General features: G+C 25.1%; 1 protein-coding gene and 1 long non-coding RNA gene across 2 annotated transcripts; one reads left to right on the top strand and one right to left on the bottom strand.

Annotated features, from left to right (window-relative positions):
* Positions 1-1088: 1088 nt before the first annotated feature.
* Positions 1089-20294, top strand: LOC122505370 (protein kinase C, brain isozyme). Its single transcript, XM_043616921.1, has 14 exons — positions 1089-1691; positions 9220-9251; positions 12239-12321; positions 12521-12632; positions 12761-12889; positions 13022-13175; positions 13258-13486; positions 13625-13756; positions 17618-17791; positions 18176-18267; positions 19009-19210; positions 19285-19473; positions 19553-19693; positions 19794-20294. The coding sequence occupies exons 1-14, from the start codon at positions 1495-1497 to the stop codon at positions 19944-19946; spliced, it is 2019 nt and encodes a 672-aa protein (XP_043472856.1). The 5' UTR covers positions 1089-1494; the 3' UTR covers positions 19947-20294.
* A 262-nt stretch (positions 20295-20556) lies between these two features.
* Positions 20557-21976, bottom strand: LOC122505376. The gene is made up of 2 exons (XR_006301913.1): positions 21810-21976; positions 20557-21366 (listed from the first exon to the last, which is right to left on the bottom strand). It is a non-coding gene; the product is annotated as an uncharacterized LOC122505376 (long non-coding RNA).
* Between the last annotated feature and the right edge of the window lie 2357 nt (positions 21977-24333).

Here is a 24333-nt window from a genome sequence, read left to right as displayed (position 1 = left end):
TAATAACTAATAACTTTATTTATTAACTAACTTATTAATTTAATAACTAACTTGCTAACTAACTAACTTATTTAATTACTAACTTAGTAAGGTAGTAAATGTTAGTATATTAGTTCGTAACTAAGGTAACTAGTTAGTAACTGATTAAAGTAAGTTAGTTAGTAAGTTAATTAGTAATTAAGTTTGTTAGATTGTTAGTTAGTAAGTTAGTTATTAAGGTAATTATTATGGTAATTATTAAGTTAGTAACTATGTTAGTTAGTTCGTAACTAAGTTAATTAGTTAGTTAGGAATCGTTGAATTGTTTTTTATTTGAAGTAAAATTTCAGTCATAGTAAAAAATAACTCCTTTATAAATTTGCAGAATTGTTCTATATATAGGCACTAACAGTTATTTGTGCCTAGATAAATTTGTTCGAATTTTAATGATCTTAATTTAGTGTATTGACAATATAACTGAACAGTTGAGAAAATTTTACTTTGAAAAAAAATTAGTTCTGATTTTAAGTAGTAAAAATAATGGCTTAAAAATTGCAAATTTTGGAAATAAAAAATAGCACTAGTATGTCACATGACGACTTAAAATGGCGGGAAGTGTGTGTGCTAGAAAACCAAGCGATTTAAGCAATTCGCAGGTGCATCTTTTACAACTGAAAATATTCCTCTTTCAGAGGTATACTGAATCAAAGTATTAATGATAAAACTCTGTATTTTTTCATTTAAGAAAACATTTTCACACAAAATGTATCGTCTCTTCATGTTTTAGTTGGAAAAAATATGGCAGATGAGATATTTAATAAATAATTTTCTTCAAAGTTTGACATGATTAGAAAGCTGGAATATAAAAGAGATGGTTCGAATCATATGAATGACACTAAATATGAAAATAATGTTCCCGCGGAATGTCTGACAATATTCGTGAATATTGTCAGATAGTAATAATGAAAATAGTGAATGCATTTGAAATGAATATTTTATTTGAATTTGATTATTTATTGTTCGGAGAAGAAAGTCTCTCAGGTCTCTCATGATGTAGAAAAAATGTGGTACCGTAAAGAACGCAATGTTCCTTTTAAATGTCGATACCCAAGTGCGCGGTAAGAGTTGAGCAATGGCGCTGCTGAGCTACTGCGCTTTGAATCTAATTTTATCGGTCGCGTTCTGTGAGACAGCATGGAGTGGTAAAGTGACAGCTAATTCTGTATAGGGGTTATGCAGTAGTCAGTGGCACACGGGGAAAAAGTGGGTAAAAGCATGAAGAACTTGTAAATGAAAATCTTGTTACGTAAATCTTGCGGGGAAGTGATGTCTTTCCATTTGAAACTCCTAATCGCAATGACGAACACAGTGTTAGTATGTGAGAAATAATGATCCGCATTAAATGAGTTAATCTTTGTGGAAGAAGAAACACGACATCTTCTTCGAGAATGTATTGAGCAGTTAGAAATTAGGAAGAATTCTTTTTTTTCAAAAAATCCCAATCTGACAACCACAATGGCGGAAGAAGAAAGCAGTAACACGTGCGAAGATTCTTTGGGTCCCACGGACACGAGCACGGCCTTCGCCAAAAAATTAAGGGGTCGCAAGGGTGCTCTAAAGAAAAAGAATGTTTACGTCGTCAAAAACCACAGTTTTATGCCCCGATTTTTCAAGCAGCCAACATTTTGCAGCCACTGTAAGGATTTTATTTGGTGAGTTTCATTTTTCATTTTTTATAAATATTATAAATCCCTATTGAAGGTTGGCTAAAGTCAAATCAATTTCTAATTCATTTACCGCTGAACTGAACAATATATACCTCTATATACATATATATAGCAAAGAAGGTAACTTAATTTGAGATAATATTTTATTTCTATGAACATAATTTGTTACCACAATGAAATACTTAGGAGTGATCACACAATTTTATCCTGATTTTATTACAAAAGTGGATGAAAAATGGCAATTTTCAAAAGTGCCATTTTTATTCTTTGGAAAAACATAAAAATTTTCCAACATCCATAGGATTGATTATTTAGAAACAGGAAAGAGGAACAGCAATAAAAAAAATTATGGAAGAAGTTGAATTTTAAATATGTAAATCTCCATCTTTCGTCATCTCAACCAATCAAAATCTATGTCAATTTGTTCTGCATTCTTTGGAATTTATATCATTTATATTCCATCATGAAATTATTTGGAACTTGAATATTTTCAAAATTTTTGACTAGTTTTAGATCCATGACAAAACCTGAAAAAAATATTGTTGATGAGAAATAGAACAAAAATTGTAAAAGAAGTTAAAAATTGAATTCTTCAACTTTCGGGTTCGAGTAAACCTTGAATAACCCTAAAAGAGTTGCGTTTACAATTTTCATAAATAGATGAACTTCAAAGGGTTTCAATTTGAAATTTTAGAAAATTTCAATTTTTAATGAATTTAATTAAAGATTTTAAAGAACTTGAATTTATGAAAAATTTTAATAATTCAAATTCTTCTGAAATTAGTTCAATTTTTTATTATATATATTTAATTAATTATTAGAAATAATGGATTTATAAAAGAATTTTAATTAAAAAAAACACTGAAAAAATTGAATTTTTGAGAAGTTACAAATGATTTAAGAAATTCAATTATATTCAAAAATTCAAAAAAAAATTCTCTTCAAAATTTCAATTATCTTTATAAGAAAATGGGATTCTTTTCCTAATTTCATTAATTTTCAAAAATTTTCCTCAATTCAATAACTTTTATTATCTACTATTTTAATCAAATTTTCTAAAAGAATTCAATTATTTAAAAAAATATTTGATAATGTTCTACGCGAACATTCAATTATTTTCATAAATAATAAAAATTCCGCAGCAATTCAATTATTTACAAATTTTTTATAATTTGCAATAATTCAATTATTTTCATAAATAATAAGATATTTTACATTTTTTAAAAACATTAGAAAAAATTGAATTTTTGAAAAGTTACAAATAATTATTGCAGAAATTCAATTTTTTTTAAATTCTCGTTAAAATTTCAATTATTTAAAAAAAATATAATTCTTCTCCAAAATTCAATTATGTTCAAAAATTTTTTTAAATTCTCATCAAAATTTCAATTATCTTTAAAAAAAATAGAATTCTTCACCGAAATTCAATTATTTTCTAAAATTTTCCTCAATTCAAGGACTTTCAATATCTACTATTTTAATAAAATTTTCCAACAAAACTTCAATTATTTCAACAAAAAAAAATGTTAATAATATTCTACACGAACATTCAATTATTTTTATAAATAATAAAAATTTCATAGTATTTCAATTATTTACAAATTTTTTGTAAATTTATTTTATTATAATTCAATTATTTAAAAAAATTTCCAAAAGAATTCAATTATTTAAAAAAATGATAAATAATAAAAATTAAAAAAAAGAAATTCAATTATTTACAAATTTTTTTACAAACTTCTTCGCAATAATTTCATTATTTTCATAAACATTAAAATTATTCTTAGAAATTCAATTATTTTCATAAATAATAAAACTCATAGCAGAATTTCAATTATTTCCATAAGTAATAAAACTCATCATAGAATTTCAATTATTTTTAATACAGTTTTAATTGAATTTACAAATTTTATTAAAATTTATCGGAAGAATTCAATTATTTAAAAATTTGTCGATAAAATTCTTTATGAGAATTCAATTTTGAGAAACATTTAATTATTCAATAAATTATTTATTTGCATTTTATTTGTATTTAAATAATTGAATTCTCGTAGAATTTTCTAATAAAAATTGATTTAAAAATGAATTTCAATTTAAATTTTAGATAATAATTGAATAATAAAAAGCATCAAAAGCGTGAATTTTTAGAAATAATTGAATTTTGAAAAGGTTTCAAATTTAAATCTTTGAAAATATGAATTTTTCATGATTTCTGTATATAGAATTAATTTTTTTTAAAAAGTTTCATTAAATTTTTTTAAAATTTATTTTAAAATTTTTTCAAGTTTTTATTTTCTACTTTTAAATTGAAGAATTTCTGAATAATTGATGAAATTTCATAAAATTGAATTGTAAACAACTGGATTTAAAAATTCCCAAAGAACTTTTTCAAAAAATTTTTTTTTTTAAAATTGCGATTTAAATAAGAATTTTAGTTGAGAATTCGAGAAAGTAATAATTGAAAAGAAATGATAAAAATAGTTTTGAAGAAATGAGAGTAAGAATATTCTTATAATATAAAATAATTATTTTATCACTCGGTCATCTTTAATTATTATAAAAAATGAAGAAATCGAGCACTTCGAGACAAAGACTCGAAGTGATCGATATCTCCATGTTTTATTATAATATATTAATATATTATTAGAAGTTATTGAAATTCAAGAAGGTTTGAATTAGAAATTCTTGAAAATCTTAATTCTTATGGAAAAATAATAATGATTAAAAATTTATTTAAAAATAGAAGTCATATTGGTTTTCGAATAATTTTACAATTAAAAAAATGTATTTATTTATTAAAAAAATTCTTAAATAAACGTAACAGAATATTTTTTTGAGTATCTAATAATTTTTAGAATAAATCAGAATATTTTTTAGGGTCAGGGAAAAAGTCAAAATTTTGTCTGGAAATCAGGGAAAAACAAAATTAAATTTTTGTGGCAACTCTGTTTCATTATGTTTATGATAGAATAATTTTATATCCTTGACAATATTAGAAAATAGATTAACACTCCTATGCAAACCTTTTCGGTGGTTTAAAATTCCATTAGTTCCTCCCCTTAAAAAAATATTTAATTATCTATATATAGCAAAGAATTAAGTTAATTTTAGATCATCGATATGTTCGGAAAAATTAAATACATAAAAGATCTTTAAGCACTTCTTTATAAAATAAAACCATCGAATGTAAAATAGTGTTTCAAAATTTTTGTTCTGAATATAAAAGAGATCTTATTTTTATATCAGAAAATTTTAATTGTTTATCGCTTCCGAAAAATCTTAATTGCGATGTTGAACTCTTTCCTGACATATTGAGTGCTCCATTTGAAATTTTTGCCAAACTGATATCAAAATTATTGTGACTTAAAAAAAGTATTAAAAATTTTAACTTTCATCATTTTAACCTATTGATAACGGAAATTTATGCTATAGGTAAAAAAGTAGGTGCAGTTTAGAATATTTAAGATGTACACTATAAGAATAAGCTTCTTGCGTGCGGCCTTCAAACTTTTATCTAAAAACCGGTTTTATCAAGAAAAAAAAATTTTCTTCAAAAATCGGTTTCTTTAAGAATTAAGTTTTATCTATTAGATGACGTGTTGCATTTAATCCCAGAGAAAATCGTTAGACACGCTCAACTTCACTCGATTCTCCTATAAAAAACGTACGATCTATTTCTCGTTTTATCTTATGTTAATTATTATTGTACATGGGATCAAACAGTCTCCTCGTCGTAACTTAATAGATAAAGTCAAGTGACAAAATTCAATTGTAAACATAAAAACTTTTATGTTTTATTAAATAGTTAATGCTCAAATGTTTACTAATTCTTGACCTACAAAATTTATTTTAATGTAAACTAATCATAGACATGAGAAAATTTGGAGATTTACTAAAAACAGAATATTTCGACATTTTAGACTATAAAGTCATTAATATAATTTCGTTGCACAATTAATTTATATTTATTTAATAAATAATGAAGGAAACTGGCACCCAGTTATCAGCACCTACCTAATTTTAGAAATTTAAGGTTATTCTTTATTTAAAACGATATCAAATTTTAAAAAATTAGGTGCTGATAACTGAGTTACAGCTTTGTAAAAAATAATTAAATTTAAGATTTAATTTACAAAATTAATTGGGTGTTGATAATTGGGTGCCAGTTTTCGCTTCATTAATAGATATTAATTGGCTCCAAAAATTAAAAAAAAAATATTTTAAACCAAAATGCTACATATAATGTAATACATTTTTAAAAAGTTGATTTTAAACATATTTTCTAATAATACTTTGAAATCAATTTAATGTAATTTTGAAATTACATAACTTTTTAGATTCTTTCTAAAAATATTAAATTAATGTGTTTTATAGTGACTTAGGTTCGAAATTGCGTTAAGTGTAATATTTTAATTCTTTGGAAGAAAGCCAATCAAGAAAGAAAATTTCTCAATTTTGATAAATGTCTTGCTGTAGGTGTATCTGAAATTATAAAATAAAAAGTAGACTTTCAGATCCGTATTGCAATGCATGGTTGCCATACTTTCAGGAGCAAAACTTTTGTAAAAATCCAGATTTAAAAAAAGGAATAAAATTTCTTGATTTAGAATCTTTTAATAATATTTGAAACTATTTAATAATTATATAATTAAAAAAAATTAATTATAATAATAATAATAAAAGTTTAATTTATTTTTAAAAATTTGTATCTGAAGTTCGAAACGACAAAATTTTTTACCACTGAACGAAACAAATTTTATAATAATTTTAGCGCAAATATAAGAAAATAAATTTTTTAGGATCAGTCCATTATTTATTTCACCTATAAAGTGGTTGCGGCTTATTTTTTTAAAACATTTGATGTAGATGCCCAAAATAAAATAAATAAAAAAAATGATTTTAAATATATGTGCAAAAGCAATTAGATTTTAATTATTATTTTTCTAAAAATAAGTTTGTAAATATTTAAAAATTTATTACTTTCGATGTATTTTTATATGATCTGATGATATTTTAGATATGAAATATATGAAAAATTCTACATTTCATATTAATATTTAAGCTTTTGTATCAACTTTTAAAAAGAAAAAACTTTTTTCTCTTTTCTATCCCATTTTAACGATGGAGAAGGAGTTACTTTTTATTCAATTTGAAAAATTTGCCTTCAAACAAAACTTGTGACTTAAAATCTTAGTAGTTTTATAAAAGTGTAGTTGGCTTTCATATATCGACTTATTTGTTTTCCAGCTTCAGTTTTTTTTAAACCTACTTACCTTTTTCTCAAGTTCATTTCGAAAGCAGATTTTTTAAACTGAATTCAACTAAAAAGTATCTCGTTCTCCATATCGACAAAATTTGATACAAAACGGAAAAGAAGGTCTAACTTAAAAATTAAAACCAAACTTTGAATTTTCTCATGTAACGTCTGAAAAGTTATAAAGATGATTAAAATAATACAGAAAATACTAAGAAGTTTAATATTAAAGGTAGAATTTCTCATATTTCTGCATTATAAAATTAAAAAGTCCCAGCAGAACATGTAAAAAAATATTAAAACTACTTAAGGAAGTATATCCGACAAAGAATCGGAACAAAAGTTAGTCCAATGTCATAATTTCGTATTATTTTATATAGAAAAGTTAAATTAGATTTTAAATTTAATTCTATTTAATGGAAGCTTTAAAGAATTTTATTTTCAACATCTTGAACAATTAAAAGTTGCATTTGAATAATTACAATTTTTTGTCAGGAAACGATTTTGATAAAATAACATAAAAAATATTTCTTAATGACAGAAAATTGTAGTTTTTATTCAAATGCAACTTTTAATTTGTTTAAATTGTTGAAAATTATATATTCTACGTTTCCATTAAAACAAAATTCAAAATTTTATCTATCTTTATCTTTTAAAACTTCTCAGAAAAATGTAATTGAGAGGATTTGAGGTAACTTTTGAGTTTCGAAATTTTATAGATGTTTTAAAATCAATTTTTTACATTAAATTTTTATTTATTATAATATAAGTAAATTGGGTCATTTTGAACAAATAATCAAAAATTTATATACTATCCAAATTCTATCCATTAAAATTTTTCTAAAAATAGACTGCAACAACTTCAGGTGAAATATAATGGACTGATCCTTTCAATATTTGCCCGAAAACTGAGAAAAGTTTTGTTTTTCTAAATTCATTTTTAAAAAAATAATTGAGTTATGCTGATTGCGAATCTAAAGTCAGATTTTCAAAATTTTCAAAATTCAAAATAGTGAACATTTTTTAAAAATCTGCTCAAATTCGCTTGAAATTTGTTATTCAGGGGTTTTCGTGGTCACCATTTTGAATTTTTTAAATCTGCCTTCAGATTTGTAAGCAGCGACCCCGAAAACCCCTAAGTAACAAGTTTTATGCAAATTTGAACAATTTTGAAAAAACTGCCGCCATATTGGATCCGCCATTTTGAATTTTCAAAATTTTCAAAATCTGACTTCAGATTCGTAATCAGCGACCCCAAAAAACCCTTAGTAACAAGTTTCAAATTATGGGCGAATTACGTTTTTTACTGAAATTAAAAATACAAAAACAAATATAAGTTAAACTTTACTAATCTATCTCAAAGTACTCTCATTTTATGTCCGCACATGAGACCTACAATTTAAAATTAATTCATCCCTAGAGCTCTTCATAATCTCGAGATATTTAAGAAAATGTCATTTTTACACACACGTACGGAATGACTTTTTTAAAAATGTTATTTTTAAATTTCTGAGATCAAGTAACATAAAGATATGTCAAAAAATCGAATTTGAAAAATTTTGGTATAACAATAATACTTCCTCCATGAGGAAGCAATGGAGTATTTGATTGAAACATAATTTTTCTCTAAGTGTATAATTAGAACGCACGCTAAAGTGCGTGTGAAGTTTCTACTCCTATTTATCAATTTCATTTACCACCTTAATTTATAAATTATAAAATTAGGTATCAAATATATATAATTATAAGGTTATTAATTATTTTTAATACTATTTGGAAAATTGCCTGTCTAATTTAAAAATTATAGTTTTTTGAAATGTTCACAAATATAAAAATGTTCGAGGTAATCATATAATGTGAAAAATTATTGAATAAACTATATGAAACTAATTTAAGTAATTAAATAAAATATTTTATTAAATTAAATGAATAGTTTATTTTTACAACTGTTAAATACTTTTAGTACTTTAGGTACGAATGGAGCTCAATGCCTGTAAATGAATAAATAAATAATAAATATTTGTTGTGAATGATATTAAGTTCTATTATTTTTAAAATCATCCTAAATTTAAATATTTATTTTACAAAAAAATATTTAAATATGCCAATTGACAAATGGTCAGATTTTCACCATAAAGTTAGAATTTTTATGTTTTTCTCTAATTTCTATAATTCATTTACGTCACAAAATCTTAATATTTAAAAAATTCGCTTGAATTGCTTTTTATACAAATTTTTACTTGTCCACCTTTTTTGTTTCAGGGGATTCGGAAAACAAGGTTATCAATGTCAAGGTGAGTCTTAAATATTTATAGAAATAAGTTTACATATATTAGATTGATGGAAATATACTAATAGGAATTTATTAGATTCTGTACAAATCTAAGCCCTTGTGGATCAAATTACCCTCCATTGTTTTTAGTAAATTCAATAGTTACAAAAAGATAAATACATGCCTTTTTACGTTTGGAGGAGGGAGAGAATAAAAGTTCGCTCCCTTTCTTCCAATCTTAATGATAGACCTAACAATGCCATTTTTCTTTTAATGGAGCTGAGAGGTAGGAATTTCTATACATCACAAGATTTATGACGTACTCCCCATAAACCAATTTCGTTTAATGGATTTTTTGTATATAATAAATAAACAAATTTTTTATGAAATAAAGTTTTTTAGTTATTCTTTTCTTAAATCTTAAATATGAAGGAATAATCATTATATTTATACACGTATGTGATTATCATTAGCCGTTCCATATTATCATAAATAACATAAATAAAAGAAATATTTTATGTTTAGATTAATGTTTATCTTTCTTTTTCTTTAAGTTTTCTGTTAAACCATATTTGGATTTATTTGAAATATATGAAATATATGAAATATATTCAGACCAAGACACCAAGATTGACCCAGTTTTGTAAAATTAGTCGATGTCATTATTGAAAAAACGACGCACTTCTGGTCTAGATCAAGTCTGGTTTGGCTATAGAACCGGAATCAGGCCAAGAGCATTGTTTATAACATATAAAATATTGTTATTATTGAATTTATACTGATAGCACATATGACATACTACTAACTTCATCATGCGGAAAAACACCAATTTTTAAGAATTTACTCAATCTTATATTTGAGACGTTATTCTATTTCAAACCGTATCACATGCTGATTATCGCGGATAGAGCACTTTTCATATATAATTTATTTTATTTAAAAAGCTTTAAATATAAAATTTAAATAATGCTTTTAATAGAGGATTTCTCAATCTTTAAGATGGTATAGAGAACTTCTTTTTAAAAAATTATTTCTTCGTTTAATTTACATTTAAAAACTTTGAGTGTTAAAAAAAGATTAGATTCTCTAGTATCTATACCATCCAACGATTATTTTGGAATTATTTACATGTTATATTTACAGTTGTTTTTAAATAAATTATACATGAAAAGTGCTTTACCTACGATAGTCATTTGCAGGTGATATGCGGTTTGAAATAAAATTATAGAATGCCTCATTTACATGTTTGTTAATCATTTAACTTTGAAGATTTTTTAATTATTTTGATATTTTGTTGATAAAATCTTTTGTCAGATAACTTTATATACTGCAATCAACTAAATTATTAACTGTGCTAATTTTGAATTTGATACAAGTGTTAGAGTGATAATTTGAGATATTATCTTCCTGTCCATGTGAGTTTCCTGAAGCAATTGGTTATAATTTTACTGTTTTACACTAACAATGTTACATCAAGAAAACTATTTTTTGAGATTTCAACCTTCATTGTGAATTGAATTGAATGTAAAAAAATATGTACCTTATTATTGTGGGGTCCTTATTTGAAGACAAACTGCCTTTAGAAGTTTTATAATCTTCTTCCATTCTGAACAACATTTCAAAATTATTTTATACCCCATTATATAATATCTCACAATAGCCTCTTGAGGATTTTAGATTTCATAAAAATGAATCTACGGAACTGCAAGATTTAACGTCGTAAATATAAAGATTCTTAAGTTACAAGCACACATTTTATCTATTGCATTTAATGTTAAGAATGAATTGACTCATTTTTCTTTAATGCTAAAAGAATTATATTTAAAAACTTCTAACGAAAATAATTTTGTCAAAAAATTCATTATTTAAAACGACAAAATAAATGACGACTCCTGAAGCTTTAGATAAATTCTGGTCGATTATTTTAATAATAAAAGTTGTTAAAAAATTGTATATTTAACGTCTTTAAATGTTTCATTTGGAGTAAATTTTTAGCGTTTAGAATACTTTTAGCGTTAAAAATACTCAAAATTTAAAGTCGCTCACGTTTCAACACAAAGTGAAAAATATATTCATTTTTAAAAGCACATGTAATGCATTCTTCAGTATTTTGCTGAAAATATTATACACATTAAAATTAAAAAAAGACCCAGAGTAACAAATGAAATTTGCGAAATTTGACGTTTAAGTTCATGAATAATTTCGAGTAAAAAAATTATAACTTTATAAACTTTTTTGGTTTCAAAAGTCATCAAAATGATATTCCGAACATGCGAAAACGAGAGTTAAATAGTATTATTAAAGCAGTATAAATGAGAAGTAACGTGAAATCGACCGATTCCGTAGATTTGCCCATATGTCTTATGTTACAAAGCGAAACACATACATCATTTTTTTTTCAGTGCAGCTAAACTTAATGTGATTAGCTTTTCCACAATCGTATTTCTACTAAAGGAATTAAAACTAACTCAATTCTAATATTCTTAATTCAATCACAATTTCTTTTTAGGAAATTATGTAAAATTGTCAGAAACATATAAATAACAAATTTAAAACTCTTATTATCAATTATTTTATTAATAGAAGAATTTAAGTGCAAGCACGTTCTCGTTTATTATGAGGGCGGACCAGTGCACAAAGAGTGCTACTTCATTCAACCATTTCCCATTCAATAGGGCAACATTTGAACAGGCTAATTTGTTATTGCGAAATTAATAATTGAGGAGTAAGCGGCAAGGCTTTAATTCATCAAGAATTAAAATAATCCATCGAAGGGTTATTTCTTCAAAATTTTTTAAAAATGATTTGGTTTTGATTAAGATATTTTTTTCACGGAAAAAGTTAATCAAAAAATGGATTAATTTAATCTTTTTTGGTGTTAATTTAAGCTGCAACGTTTTTTAATACCTCTTAGTTGTATACATGAAGATGTATACATGAAGATAGTTGATTTGAAAATTATCTACCTTATGATAATCTAACAAATAACTGATATATATTATTTCTTAGTTTGCAGTTTTGTGGTTCACAAACGTTGTCACGAATATGTTACGTTTACATGTCCCGGAGTTGACAAAGGTGCAGATTCTGATGTAAGTAATTTATGCTGTAATATTTAGAATAACTTCGTTTAAGTTTTCTTAAGCTTCAGGTAAACTAAATGAAAGATTTCGAGCTATGTGGTACTTAATTTTGTCAAGTTATTTTTTTTATACTATAAACTTACATTCTCAGAATTATAATCCTACTTATGAATTTTGTTATTTCTAATCCGTTAACAATGTGTTATAGGCTGTCAGTGCTCCTCACAAATGGGATGTTATTACATACCTTACCCCAACTTTTTGTGACCACTGTGGGTCAATGCTTCATGGCATTGCACATCAAGGATTCAAATGTTCAGGTAATAAAAAATAGTCATTTGATTATCCATTCTGCAACCATCTTATTGTTTAATCATATATATATATATATTACTCATGGAAAGGCATAAGCAAACTTGTGTATAATTTTTATTTCCTTTTTAATCAGCATGTGATATGAATGTACACAAAAAATGTCAGGAGAGTGTACCTAATCTCTGTGGTTGTGATCATACCGAACGGCGAGGCAGAATACAATTACATATCACTTGTGTTGGAAACAAACTCACAGTAGGAGGTAACTATTTACCCATGGGAACTAATATTTTATTGTTACTGTTTACTTTCTAGTCAAAATGCGTAAATTACTTATAAAATCAACCTTTCTAGGTGTTTTAATTATAAAAGTCCCATTAACTTTTCTTTGCAGTTATTCAAGGAAGAAACCTCATTCCAATGGATCCAAACGGATTGTCAGATCCATACGTTAAACTAAAACTTATTCCAGATTCAGACAGTGTGAAAAAGAAAACCAAAACTGTAAAAGCTTCATTAAACCCAGAATGGAATGAGACAATCAGCTTGTAAGTATTTTCCCGAATTTATGTTAATTTTTACAATTTGATTGAGAAATTAATGTTTATAACATAAACTGGTCAATTTTAGTGAGCTTCGATCAGAAGATAAAGACAGAAGACTGTTAATTGAAGTTTGGGATTGGGATAGAACATCACGTAATGATTTTATGGGTTGCCTATCATTTGGCATCTCAGAACTTATCAAGGCTCCAGCAACAGGATGGTTCAAACTTCTAACACAAGAGGAAGGGGAGTTTTACAATGTTCCAGTGCCGGAAGAAGGAGTAGATCTTATGGAGCTAAAATCAAAAATGCGGGTTAGTAAATAAGTAACAACTGCCCTTTTGTAACTTAACGATTTGAATACTACGATTCTTGTTAGGTATTGCAATTTTTAGTACAAATATTACTAGTATAGAGATATTCGTAATAAAAAATGATTATGTTTAATGTAGAAGACATCAGTAACAAAGAAATCAACAGTGACTGCAGATAAAGATGTACCTCACAATATGGGAAAAAGCGACTTGATAAGATCAAGTGATTTTAATTTTTTGATGGTCCTTGGAAAAGGCAGTTTTGGAAAGGTATAAGAATATCAAATTTAATTTATAAAATTATAATGTTACACAACAGTACACATTATTTGGTCAATTGTAGAAATAGGAATTATTTAAAAATTCTACCAAAAAGGAGTTTTAGAATTAGTGCGAAAGACTTAAGAAACAATTTCATGTTAAACCACAATGATTATATCACGATAACCGTTTTTCTATTTTTTCAATCAAAAGGTCCACTCTCCCAATTTTACTAAATCAGCACAAGTGAAGTGCTGCAATATCGCGTTAGTATTACCGTGCAAGATTTGGATTATTTAGGTAATATTGATTATTTCTGCCTGGAAGTAACTTTGTTACGCAAGCTTAAGGCAATGTTGCTTATAAAAGCATTGCACAGCATAATTAATATTCACTAGTAAATTAATAGCTTGCATGAACAAAATTAGACTAGAACAGGTTGTTGATCTTTCTACAATATTTTCGACACTCGTTCGCTTCAAAGTTTTAAGAAAGTTAATGTGTAACTGATTCAATCGCAAATCTGAATATTTGTTAGCATAAACCGTTAGCAACTGTTGACAACAACTTTACTGAACGGAAACAGTAATTATGCTTTAGAAATGAACAAATATTTGTGACTTTCTCTGGCGCATTCTTCTCGTTTATGTTTGTAAAATCATTTCTAGGCTTAAAAGTCTAAGCCTGCTTACGATTATAAAACAAACCGAATCTATCGTCTAAGCAATTATAATTATATTATTTACAAATTATCTTTAAAAATAATCACCAAAAGTATAATGTCACTATTATTTTAGAAACAAAAAAAATGCTTTTATTGTAGTATTGCACAAAATGCAAAAGAACGCAAATAAAATTTCAACACCTTATACAAATGAGAAATTTTCAAATAACAAAATAGGATATCATTTAAATTGAATATAATGAGTAAAAAGTCTCTAAGGTCACTGTTCATAATCTAGAGCGGAGAAAAGTATAGGAACCTATATAATTCTAAAAATACCATTCATGCAAAATATTTATGAAAGCTTTGAGAAAAATAACACTAGCATTGCTTTCAAGACCTTTGTCACTATATTTATTCAGGGTTGCCACAGGTCAGGGAAATCAGGGAATTCAGGAAAAACTCAGGGAAAGTAGAATTGGTCAAGGAAATCAGGGAAAAGTCAGTGATTTTTATTAAAGTACTGGAAAAAATTAAATTTGTAGAATTCATAATTGGTATTATTTAATTTTTTAATATATATTTAATTAATTATTAAAAATCATAGATTTATATGTAGAAGAATTTTAATTAAAAACACTAAAACAAATTCAATTTTAGAGAAGTTACAAATGCTTGCAGAAATTCAATTGTGTTCAAAAATTTAAAAAATTTCTCTTCAAAATTTCAATTATCTAAAATAATAAAATAAATAAAATTCTTCTTAAGGATTCAATTATTTTCATGAATAATAAAACTCATTGCAAAATTTTAATTATTTTCAATATAATTTTAACCGAATTCCTCGAAAAATGTAATTATTCTTAAAAATTTTATTAAATTCGTTGAAAAAGTTTAATTACTTAAAAATTTGTTGATAAAATTCTTTATAAGAATTCAATTTTGAAAAAGATTCATTTCTTCAATAATTTTTTCATTTTTGCTCTCGTAAAATTTGCTAATAAAAATTGTTTTAAAAATAAATTTTAGTAAAAATTTTAGATAATATTTGAATATTATAGGCATTATAGCGTGAATTTTTAGAAATAATTGCATTTTTAAAAATTCTAGTCAAGAATTAAATTATTTTTATAAATAGATAGCGAAATTGTTCTCAAGAATTAAAATATTGTCAAAAATTTAATTAAAAAATTCTTGGCAAAATTTCAGTTATTTAAACTAAATTTAATAAAATCCTTCGCATGAATTCAAATATTTTCATAAATTATTATTTAAATTCTTCTGAGGAACTCAATTATTTTTAAAAATGTTAATAAAATTCGTCAAAAAAATTTCAATTATTTTCAAAACTTGTTATAAAATTATTTAATATAAAAAATTTCAATAAAATTTTAATTAAATTCCTTAAAAGAAATTAAATATTTTCAAAAGTTGTGAATAAAATTCTTTTTAAAAATTAAATTTTAAGAAACATTCAATTAAATTATTTATTTTTTAAATCAAATAATTGAATTCTCGTATAATTTTCTAATAAAAATTAATTTAAAAATGAATTTTGGTTAAAATTTTAGGTAATAATTGAATATTAAAACATTAAAAGCATTATAGTATGAATTTTGAGAAATAATTGAATTTTTAAAAGTTTCAAATTTAAATCTTTGATAATCTGAATTTTTCATACTTTTAATTGACAATTCTGTAGAATTAATTTTTTTTAAAAAGTTTAATTGGTTTTTTTAAAAAATTATTTCAAGGTTTTTTTTCTAAATATTTAATAGGAAGAATTTCCGAATAATCAAAATTTTGTAAAATTTTATTGTAAACAAAATGGATTTGAAAATTCTCTAGGAACTTTTGCAAAAATTATTAAAAATAATTGAATAATTGTTCATTTATTTCTTTCGAAGAATTTTAATAAAATTTTTGAAATGAATTACATTTTTCGAAGAATTTACTTAAAATTGTATTAAAAATAATTGAAATCTTGTGAAGAATTTTATTATTTAGGGAAATAATTGAAGTCTTGCAACGAATGTTTTTAAATAATTGAAATCCTGTGAAGATTATTATTATTATTTATGATAATAATTGAATATTTTTACAACGAATTTCATTACATTTTTTTAAATAATTGAATTGATGTGAATAATAGTATTACTTATAAAATTAATTGAATTTTTGCGAAAGATTTTATTAAAATTTAATTATAAATAATTTAATTTTTTTTTGTAAAATTAAAAGGTTTAAATTTGAATTTTTTAAAAATTTTCATTCCTACGAAAAAATAATAATGATGAAATATTTATTAAATAAAGGAAGTTATTGACGTTTTTGAATAATTTTACAATTAAAGAAAGTCGTAAATACATGTTCATGTAATAGAACATTTTTTTGAGTATCTAATAATTTTTAGGGTGAATCTGAATATTCTTTAGGGTCAAGGAAAAATAAAATGAAATTTTTGTGGCAACCCTGTTATTAAAAACATAAAAAATTGTTACGTGACAGATCTTAATACTTTATAATGTAACTGGTACATCACAAGGTTATACAATTGTTGTCACACTGTTTAGAAGCAGTTACGTAATAAATTAAAAAAACTGTTACGTAACAAATTATACAAATTTGTAATATTGTAACTGACTTATTGCATAGCAGAACAACTGTTATGTTTTAGGTTTCTGAACAGTTGCATAGAAATCATGAAAGAAATATTAACTACCAATATAGTACACTATTTTACAGGAAGTTTAAAATTTTGGAATTCTAGAAAAATATTTTCTTTATGCAACAAGCTATCAAGAAAGAAACGATTTATAATAAAATTTATAAATGCTTTTTGCTTAAAGTTGCTACTAAACCAGAAGTTAACAATAATTTTATTGTTTAGTAGCAAATAAGGTATTTGTTGGTTTGATGCAAACTTCCTGGAAAATAGTGTACGAGGTGGGAAGTATAATGTACAATACATAAAAATTGACTTAATGAACATAAATGTTGTATATACTTGATATTTAAATAATTATCGTAAATGTTACATTCCTAAAATGTGGTAAAGCTACTGCGAAGCGTAAGTTTTTGTTATTTACTTAATACGTAACATTATTGGAACAGTGTGGTATAACAATGTGACCTTTTTGTTATGTAACACTTACAGAACGTTTTTGATGGGTCTTCATTTTCGAGTTCATTTTTTCATCTTCAAGGTCTTACTGGCAGAAAGGAAAGGAACAGATGAACTTTATGCAATCAAAATACTTAAAAAGGACATTATTATTCAAGACGATGATGTAGAATGCACAATGGTTGAAAAGCGAGTTTTGGCCCTTTCCAGTAAACCACCGTTTCTTGTGCAGCTACATTCATGTTTTCAAACTATGGTAAGCTGTATGCATATAGTTACCTCATTTTACAGGAAAGCCCTTGTAGACTACGTTCATACTGTGTTTGAAACTATTTAACAGTTTCTCAAAATATACATAATCTATTTAACTAAAAAATTTTAGAGAAATAGATTATGTAAATTTTGAGAAACTGTTGTGCACAATGATGTTGAATGACTTCAGGTCGTTCTTAGGATGTCTATGTCTCTTAGAAGGACGTCCTAAATACATCTTGTGTCCAAAAAATGTCTCTTGCATATAAGATGTCTTTAGGACGTCTTCAATCGGACGCTGATGTCTAAAAAGTGCTTTAAGTACATAGCTTTAAACAAATAAAGGCAAGCTTAAAGAATAATGAATTTAATGATTTCTGCATTACAGGATCGACTTTATTTCGTGATGGAATATGTTAATGGTGGTGATTTGATGTTCCAAATACAACAATGTGGAAAATTTAAAGAACCTGTTGCAGTGTAAGTAAATTTAAATTTTTTTAAATTTATAATCATCGCGTAAATATTCATGGGCTGGTTCCACAACTGTGTTAACCAGAATTTACCGAAAAGTTGTTGAACTGGCTCTTAGAACCGTAGTTCTACAACTTTTCTTAAACTCTGGTTAATACAGTTGTGGAACCGTCCCTAAGATAGTTAAACAAAACATATAATGACAGTTCTCTTGACTAACAAAAAATAAATTCAGAAGGGATAATAAACTATGACACTAATTAAGTTAAACATAATTATTTTCTAAAAGTTGAAATTACCTAGACTGCAATGTTCGAAATCTTTAGTAACGAGGCGAGGCTCTGTACAGTTGAAGTAATTCTTTAAATTCCGACTGTTTTTCAATGTTTGACGCGAAAGTTGACTGAACAATTGTATGAAAGTTTAAAATTTCTTCAACTCTCATGCAATGTTCAATCAACTTTTGCGTCAAACATTGAATAACATCGGGTATTTAAAAAAAAACTTCAAGTTTCATGAGCTTCACAATTAAAGATTCCGAAGGTTGGAGTCAAGTTAATTTCAACTTTCAGGAAATTTTCGATGCTGTGTGGGTCAGTTTCTATTTAACGAATAGTTTTGAACTTTAGCTTTCCTATGTTTTTTTAAGTTCTCTAGACTTATTTTTAACTGAAATATTATCAAAAGATGAGAGGTATTATGCTTTTAATGCGAATTTTGTAAGTGGACTGACAATTCTGTGCACAGATTTTACGCTGCGGAAACTGCAATTGGATTATTTTATTTACATTCTCGAGGAATTGTTTATCGTGATTTGAAATTGGATAATGTACTTTTGGATCATGATGGACATATAAAAATAGCTGATTTTGGAATGTGCAAAGAAGGCATAACAGGGGATAAAACGACAAAAACATTTTGTGGTACTCCAGACTACATAGCTCCAGAGGTAATAATAATAATAATTAATGTTATGAAATGTTTAACATTTTAAAGATTTCTTAATAAAAACTAACTTTTTAGATCATATTATATCAACCTTATGGAAAATCTGTAGACTGGTGGGCATATGGAGTTTTGTTGTATGAAATGCTTGTTGGACAACCACCTTTCGATGGAGAGGATGAAGAAGAATTATTTGCTGCAATTACTGATCATAATGTTAGCTATCCGAAAAATTTGACGAAAGAAGCAAAGGAAGTTTGCAAAGGGGTAGGAATTAAATTTTCAAATACTTCCCACTATTTTCGTTTTAAATGTTAAATTTTATTAATATTTCTATTTATTTCAGTTCCTTACGAAAAATCCAAATAAACGATTAGGCTGTGGATTGAGAGGAGAAGATGATGTGCGTAGTCATGCATTTTTCCGCCGCATTGACTGGGAAAAAATTGAATATCGGGAGGTTCAACCGCCATTCAAGCCAAAGATTGTAAGTTTGAAAAAGAAGAATTATTTAAAACAATGGATGAACATTTTCCTAAACGAATAGAAAAAGACAATTTTTTAATTTTCTGCTTTTAATTTTTCAGAAACACAGGAAAGATGTAAGTAATTTTGATAAGCAGTTCACGTCAGAAAAAACAGATCTCACGCCTACCGATAAGCTCTTCATGATGAATCTAGATCAAACAGAATTTATGGGATTTTCATTTTTAAATCCGGAATTCGTGCAGCATATTTAATGAAAAATTTTGATAAACACTTCATGCACTTTACACTTTTCTACAACTTAATATTTAAGTCAGTCAGTCAGTCAGTCAGATTGTTGTATTAAAATAAAATTTCTTTAAATGTATTTACCACATAAGTTAGTATTATTGTTCAAAATAATATATTTCTTCTCTCGTCAATCGTAAACTTATAAATTATGTGTAAATTAGTAATTATTTAAATCATTTTCAATAGTATAGATATAGTTGAACATAATAAAATCTTATTTATATATCCGAATCCTATAGATGCACATTGATTGTATACAAATGGATTGCAATGGATTTTACTTGTTTATAAAAAATTTTAATAAAAAGAGATCTTATAAAGTATTCTTTCATTTAAAATTTCTGGCTTTTAACACTAATTTTTTTACCATTGTGTTTCCCCACATCATCTAAAGTTGTAGTGACTTTCGAAAAAATTACTGCAAGATTCTGCACATGAAGTGCCCCCTTAACAAGAAACAACAAGTCAAAATTGAATAAAAAGAACTTACGTCAGAATATAGATGACAACTGGAATTTTTGCTTGATCTTACACAGCAGAAGAGAAAAAGGATAATAACTTAAGAAACAAGTCTAATTTTTTAGCATCTCTAGTTTATTTATTTATTACGCAAAATCGCGCGTCCTTTAGGACAATACATGGGCAACAAAAAATTATAATAATCCATATGAAGTATACTTAATTATTTTTATTAATCTTAAACCGCACAGTGCTGACTATAAGGATGTTCTACAATGAAGAAATCTTTCAAAAGACGAGGACGTATCCTCTTTTCTTTCTCATCCTTTGTTTTAAAATATGTCTATGTAAAATAATTTCTTCATCTGTACATCCATTTATTTTTTCATCTGTGCTTTCCATATTCCAGTAAAAATAGGCGAAACATAGCCCTTAAAGATTCGTTGAATTGCTAGTGAACTGAGTTTTGTAGGTTCCTTTCTAAATGAGCAAACATTCTTAATAATATGATACTTAAAGAAATGTTTAAACAAAATTCCCTTCAAAGTTGAAAACGATTTTTTGTTGTTTTTCTTCAAAATGTTTTTCACATAACTTCCAATGTTTTCGTGATCATCAGTTAATGAAGTCATCTTACTTATATACTGGTAAATATTAGTTCTTCTGTTTATTTGCTCAAGAAGATTAATTTTAGGAGCGAAATCATTTTCAGATTTATTTAGATATTGGAAAAAGGCATTTAAAACGGGGACCGTTTCGTTCTTAACTGACTTTGGAATTAAGTTATTGTTATTTAAAATGATCCCTATACTCGTAATGTAGTGGCAGGCAGAAAGAAAATGATAGTGGGATACTGAAGAAATAAATGTCTCCATATTCATGAACTTCTTCTTTTATTTGATTTTATTTTTCTGTTGCGACTAACTGGAAATTGATAATATACTATAAAATAATTTAATATACATAGTACAATATAGAATATAATACAAACTAATATAATTAAGCGACAAATAAATATATAAATAAGACTCTTTGATAAATAGAAATAACACGGGCATACGATGGAATGAGGGCAGTTCAATTTTGTTAATTTTAAAAGTTGTAATCGCTTTAATCGTTGATTAACTTTCAATCAGAGTTGGTGAAGTTAGTCCCTATATCTTTTAAATGTTTCATGCAGCAATTGAACTTTTGTGAAGAATTGTATTAGATATCGAAGTTTCATGAAACTTTTATGTTGTTTCACAAATTATAGTGACATGTACAGAAGAAATTATTTAATCAACAAAAAATTATATTTATATTAAATATAAATATAATTTTACATGATACTTTTGGTTATATTATTAAAGAAATTAATTTCTTACCTTCGGACACTTTATTCTGCTTCTTCTAATAACAAAAAGTCAACTACTGTAAAATATGCGTCTTTTGAAAACCCATCCTAGTATTAATACATTTTCATACAAAAATAGTAAAATTATATCAAGAAATTGTGACCAAGTTGTAAACTTTTATTACCTTAGAAACTTTTCGAAAATATTTAGTATTATTATTTTTTAAAAATAAGATAAACAGCTGCAAACTATAAAAAAATTTATTTTTATTATTCCTGCGATTTACAAAAAATATATTTATTACAATTGGTCTCGATTATTTTAGGATTATTATGGAAAATCGATAAATTTTAATAAAAGTGAGCAATGATGATAAATATGATGTAATTTGCACTAGAGTAATCAAATTCAATAGGTATAAATTTATGTGTATGTATTTAGAATTTTAGATACAAATAAATAAAACAGTTTTAGCTACTCAATTATAATGAAATATATTATAAAATTCTATTTTGACAATGGTTTGACCTTTAATAATAAATCTAGATAATTTGCTATACACATTGTATGAAAGTGAAACAATTTCTGGATGTACTTCCAAAAAAAACCCCAACCAATTTTAATGAAATTTGGTATACTCATTTATTTTTATGCACTGATTACGAAAATCATAGTAAAAATTGGCGTAAATTTTAATTTAATGGCGAAAATCATAAAATTAAGGTTTTCTGCGTTTAACTCGTGAAAAACGCAAAATTTCAAAAAGTGTTCAAAAAATGTCAAATTTAACAATAATTAAACTGATTAACAAAATTTTTTAGATATTTCAATATTTAAAAATGTATTTACTTAAAAATAATTTCTTAAGCTTAATTTTTAAACATTAGAAATTTAAACCTATAAGATTCTTTTAATTTTTCTTTTCAATGATTGTAGTTTTGCAGATAATTATATATCAACATAATATAAATATTATCTTGCACAGAAAATTTATTTTATGAGTTTTGTTCAAATTTTTATTTAAGAATTGTGTTTAAAATAATAAACTTTCAGTTATTAAAACAACATAAAACGTTTCAAAGTTAAATGATATTAAATTTATATTATTCTGAACCATAAACCCATTAATCAAAATTATTTATTCAATAATTATATGGTTTTCACAAACAAATATTTTAAAAATAAAATTGAAATTATTCTTTTCAAAAAATGTTCATTATTAATTTAGTTTTGGGTCCCAGTCAATATTCTTATTGATTTTCAAGTTTATATTCGCAGTCTGAAGAAAACTATTAAATTGAAAAATGTGTGTGAATATTTCTACACTTTCGACTTTATAAGATTTACTTCTAAAATTTTGTATAGTTTTGTAACTATTCTCTTATATTTCTTCGCTGCATTTTTATTACATTCCTTTTCAATTATTGTATATGAGCAGTTATCCAATTGCTTGTAATGTCTAGGAAAGAAAATAATTAATATTAATTTATAAAAATATAAAATTTGTCAGTTTATGTAGTTTAATTTTAAGTAAAAATTGTTTGTTCCAACAAATATTAGAATATATTATTAATTTATACACTTTTTCTATCATATTCTATCATTACACTGATCAATTTTGATTTTCATCAAATTGACGTCAATTTGTTTTAATACTTACTTTATTCCTTCTTCAGTATACGATAATCCTAAATTAAAAAATTCCTGACTGTTTTCTAAAGGTGGTTCTTTATTGGGTCCCTTAAAACTATCAAGTAGAAGTGTTAATGCAATTTATTTAAGTTTAATTATTAAAAAAATTCTAATAGATTTTACTGGAATGGACTGGAAAAATTGCAAAATGAAAAAATTCTTTAAAAAATACTTTCAACATTTTTTTTCTCTTTTATGGCATTTATAGCTTCATTATTCTTGGGTTCTTCAAAAACACTTTACTTATTAATTAGTCTCCACCATATGGTAAAAAATTTAAAAATTTCAAAAATTATGAAAAATTCGAAAAACCGAATTTCTTAAAATTCAACACTTTTTCTTCTCCTTTATGGCAATTAGCTTCATTATTTTTGTGCTCTTCAAAACTAATTTACTTATTAAATAATCTCAACCCTTTGGTTAAAAATTTTAAATTTTCAAAAATTATGAAAAATTCGAAAAACCGAATTTTTTAAAATTCAACACTTTTTCTTCTATTTTATGGCAAATAGCTTCACTATTTTTGTGCTCTTCAAAAACACTTTACTTATTTAATAGTCTCCACCCTTTAGTTAAATTTTTAATTTTCGAAAATTCGAAAAAATCGAAAAACCAAATTTCTTAAAATTCAACACTTTTTCTTCTCCTTTATGGCATTTAGCTTCACTATTTTTGTGCTCTTTAAAAATACTTTACTTATTAAATAATCTCAACCATTTAGTTAAATATTTTAAATTTTCAAAAATTATGAAAAATTCAAAAACCCGAATTTCTTAAAATTCAACACTTTTTCTTCTATTTTATGGCATTTAGCTTCACTATTTTTGTGCTCTTCAAAAATACTTTACTTATTTAATAATCT

The sequence above is a fragment of the Leptopilina heterotoma genome, unplaced genomic scaffold (genome assembly GCF_015476425.1).
Source record: "Leptopilina heterotoma isolate Lh14 unplaced genomic scaffold, ASM1547642v1 Lhet_113, whole genome shotgun sequence".
Lineage (NCBI taxonomy): Eukaryota > Metazoa > Arthropoda > Insecta > Hymenoptera > Figitidae > Leptopilina > Leptopilina heterotoma.
This window is presented reverse-complemented; position numbering and strand designations above follow the sequence as displayed.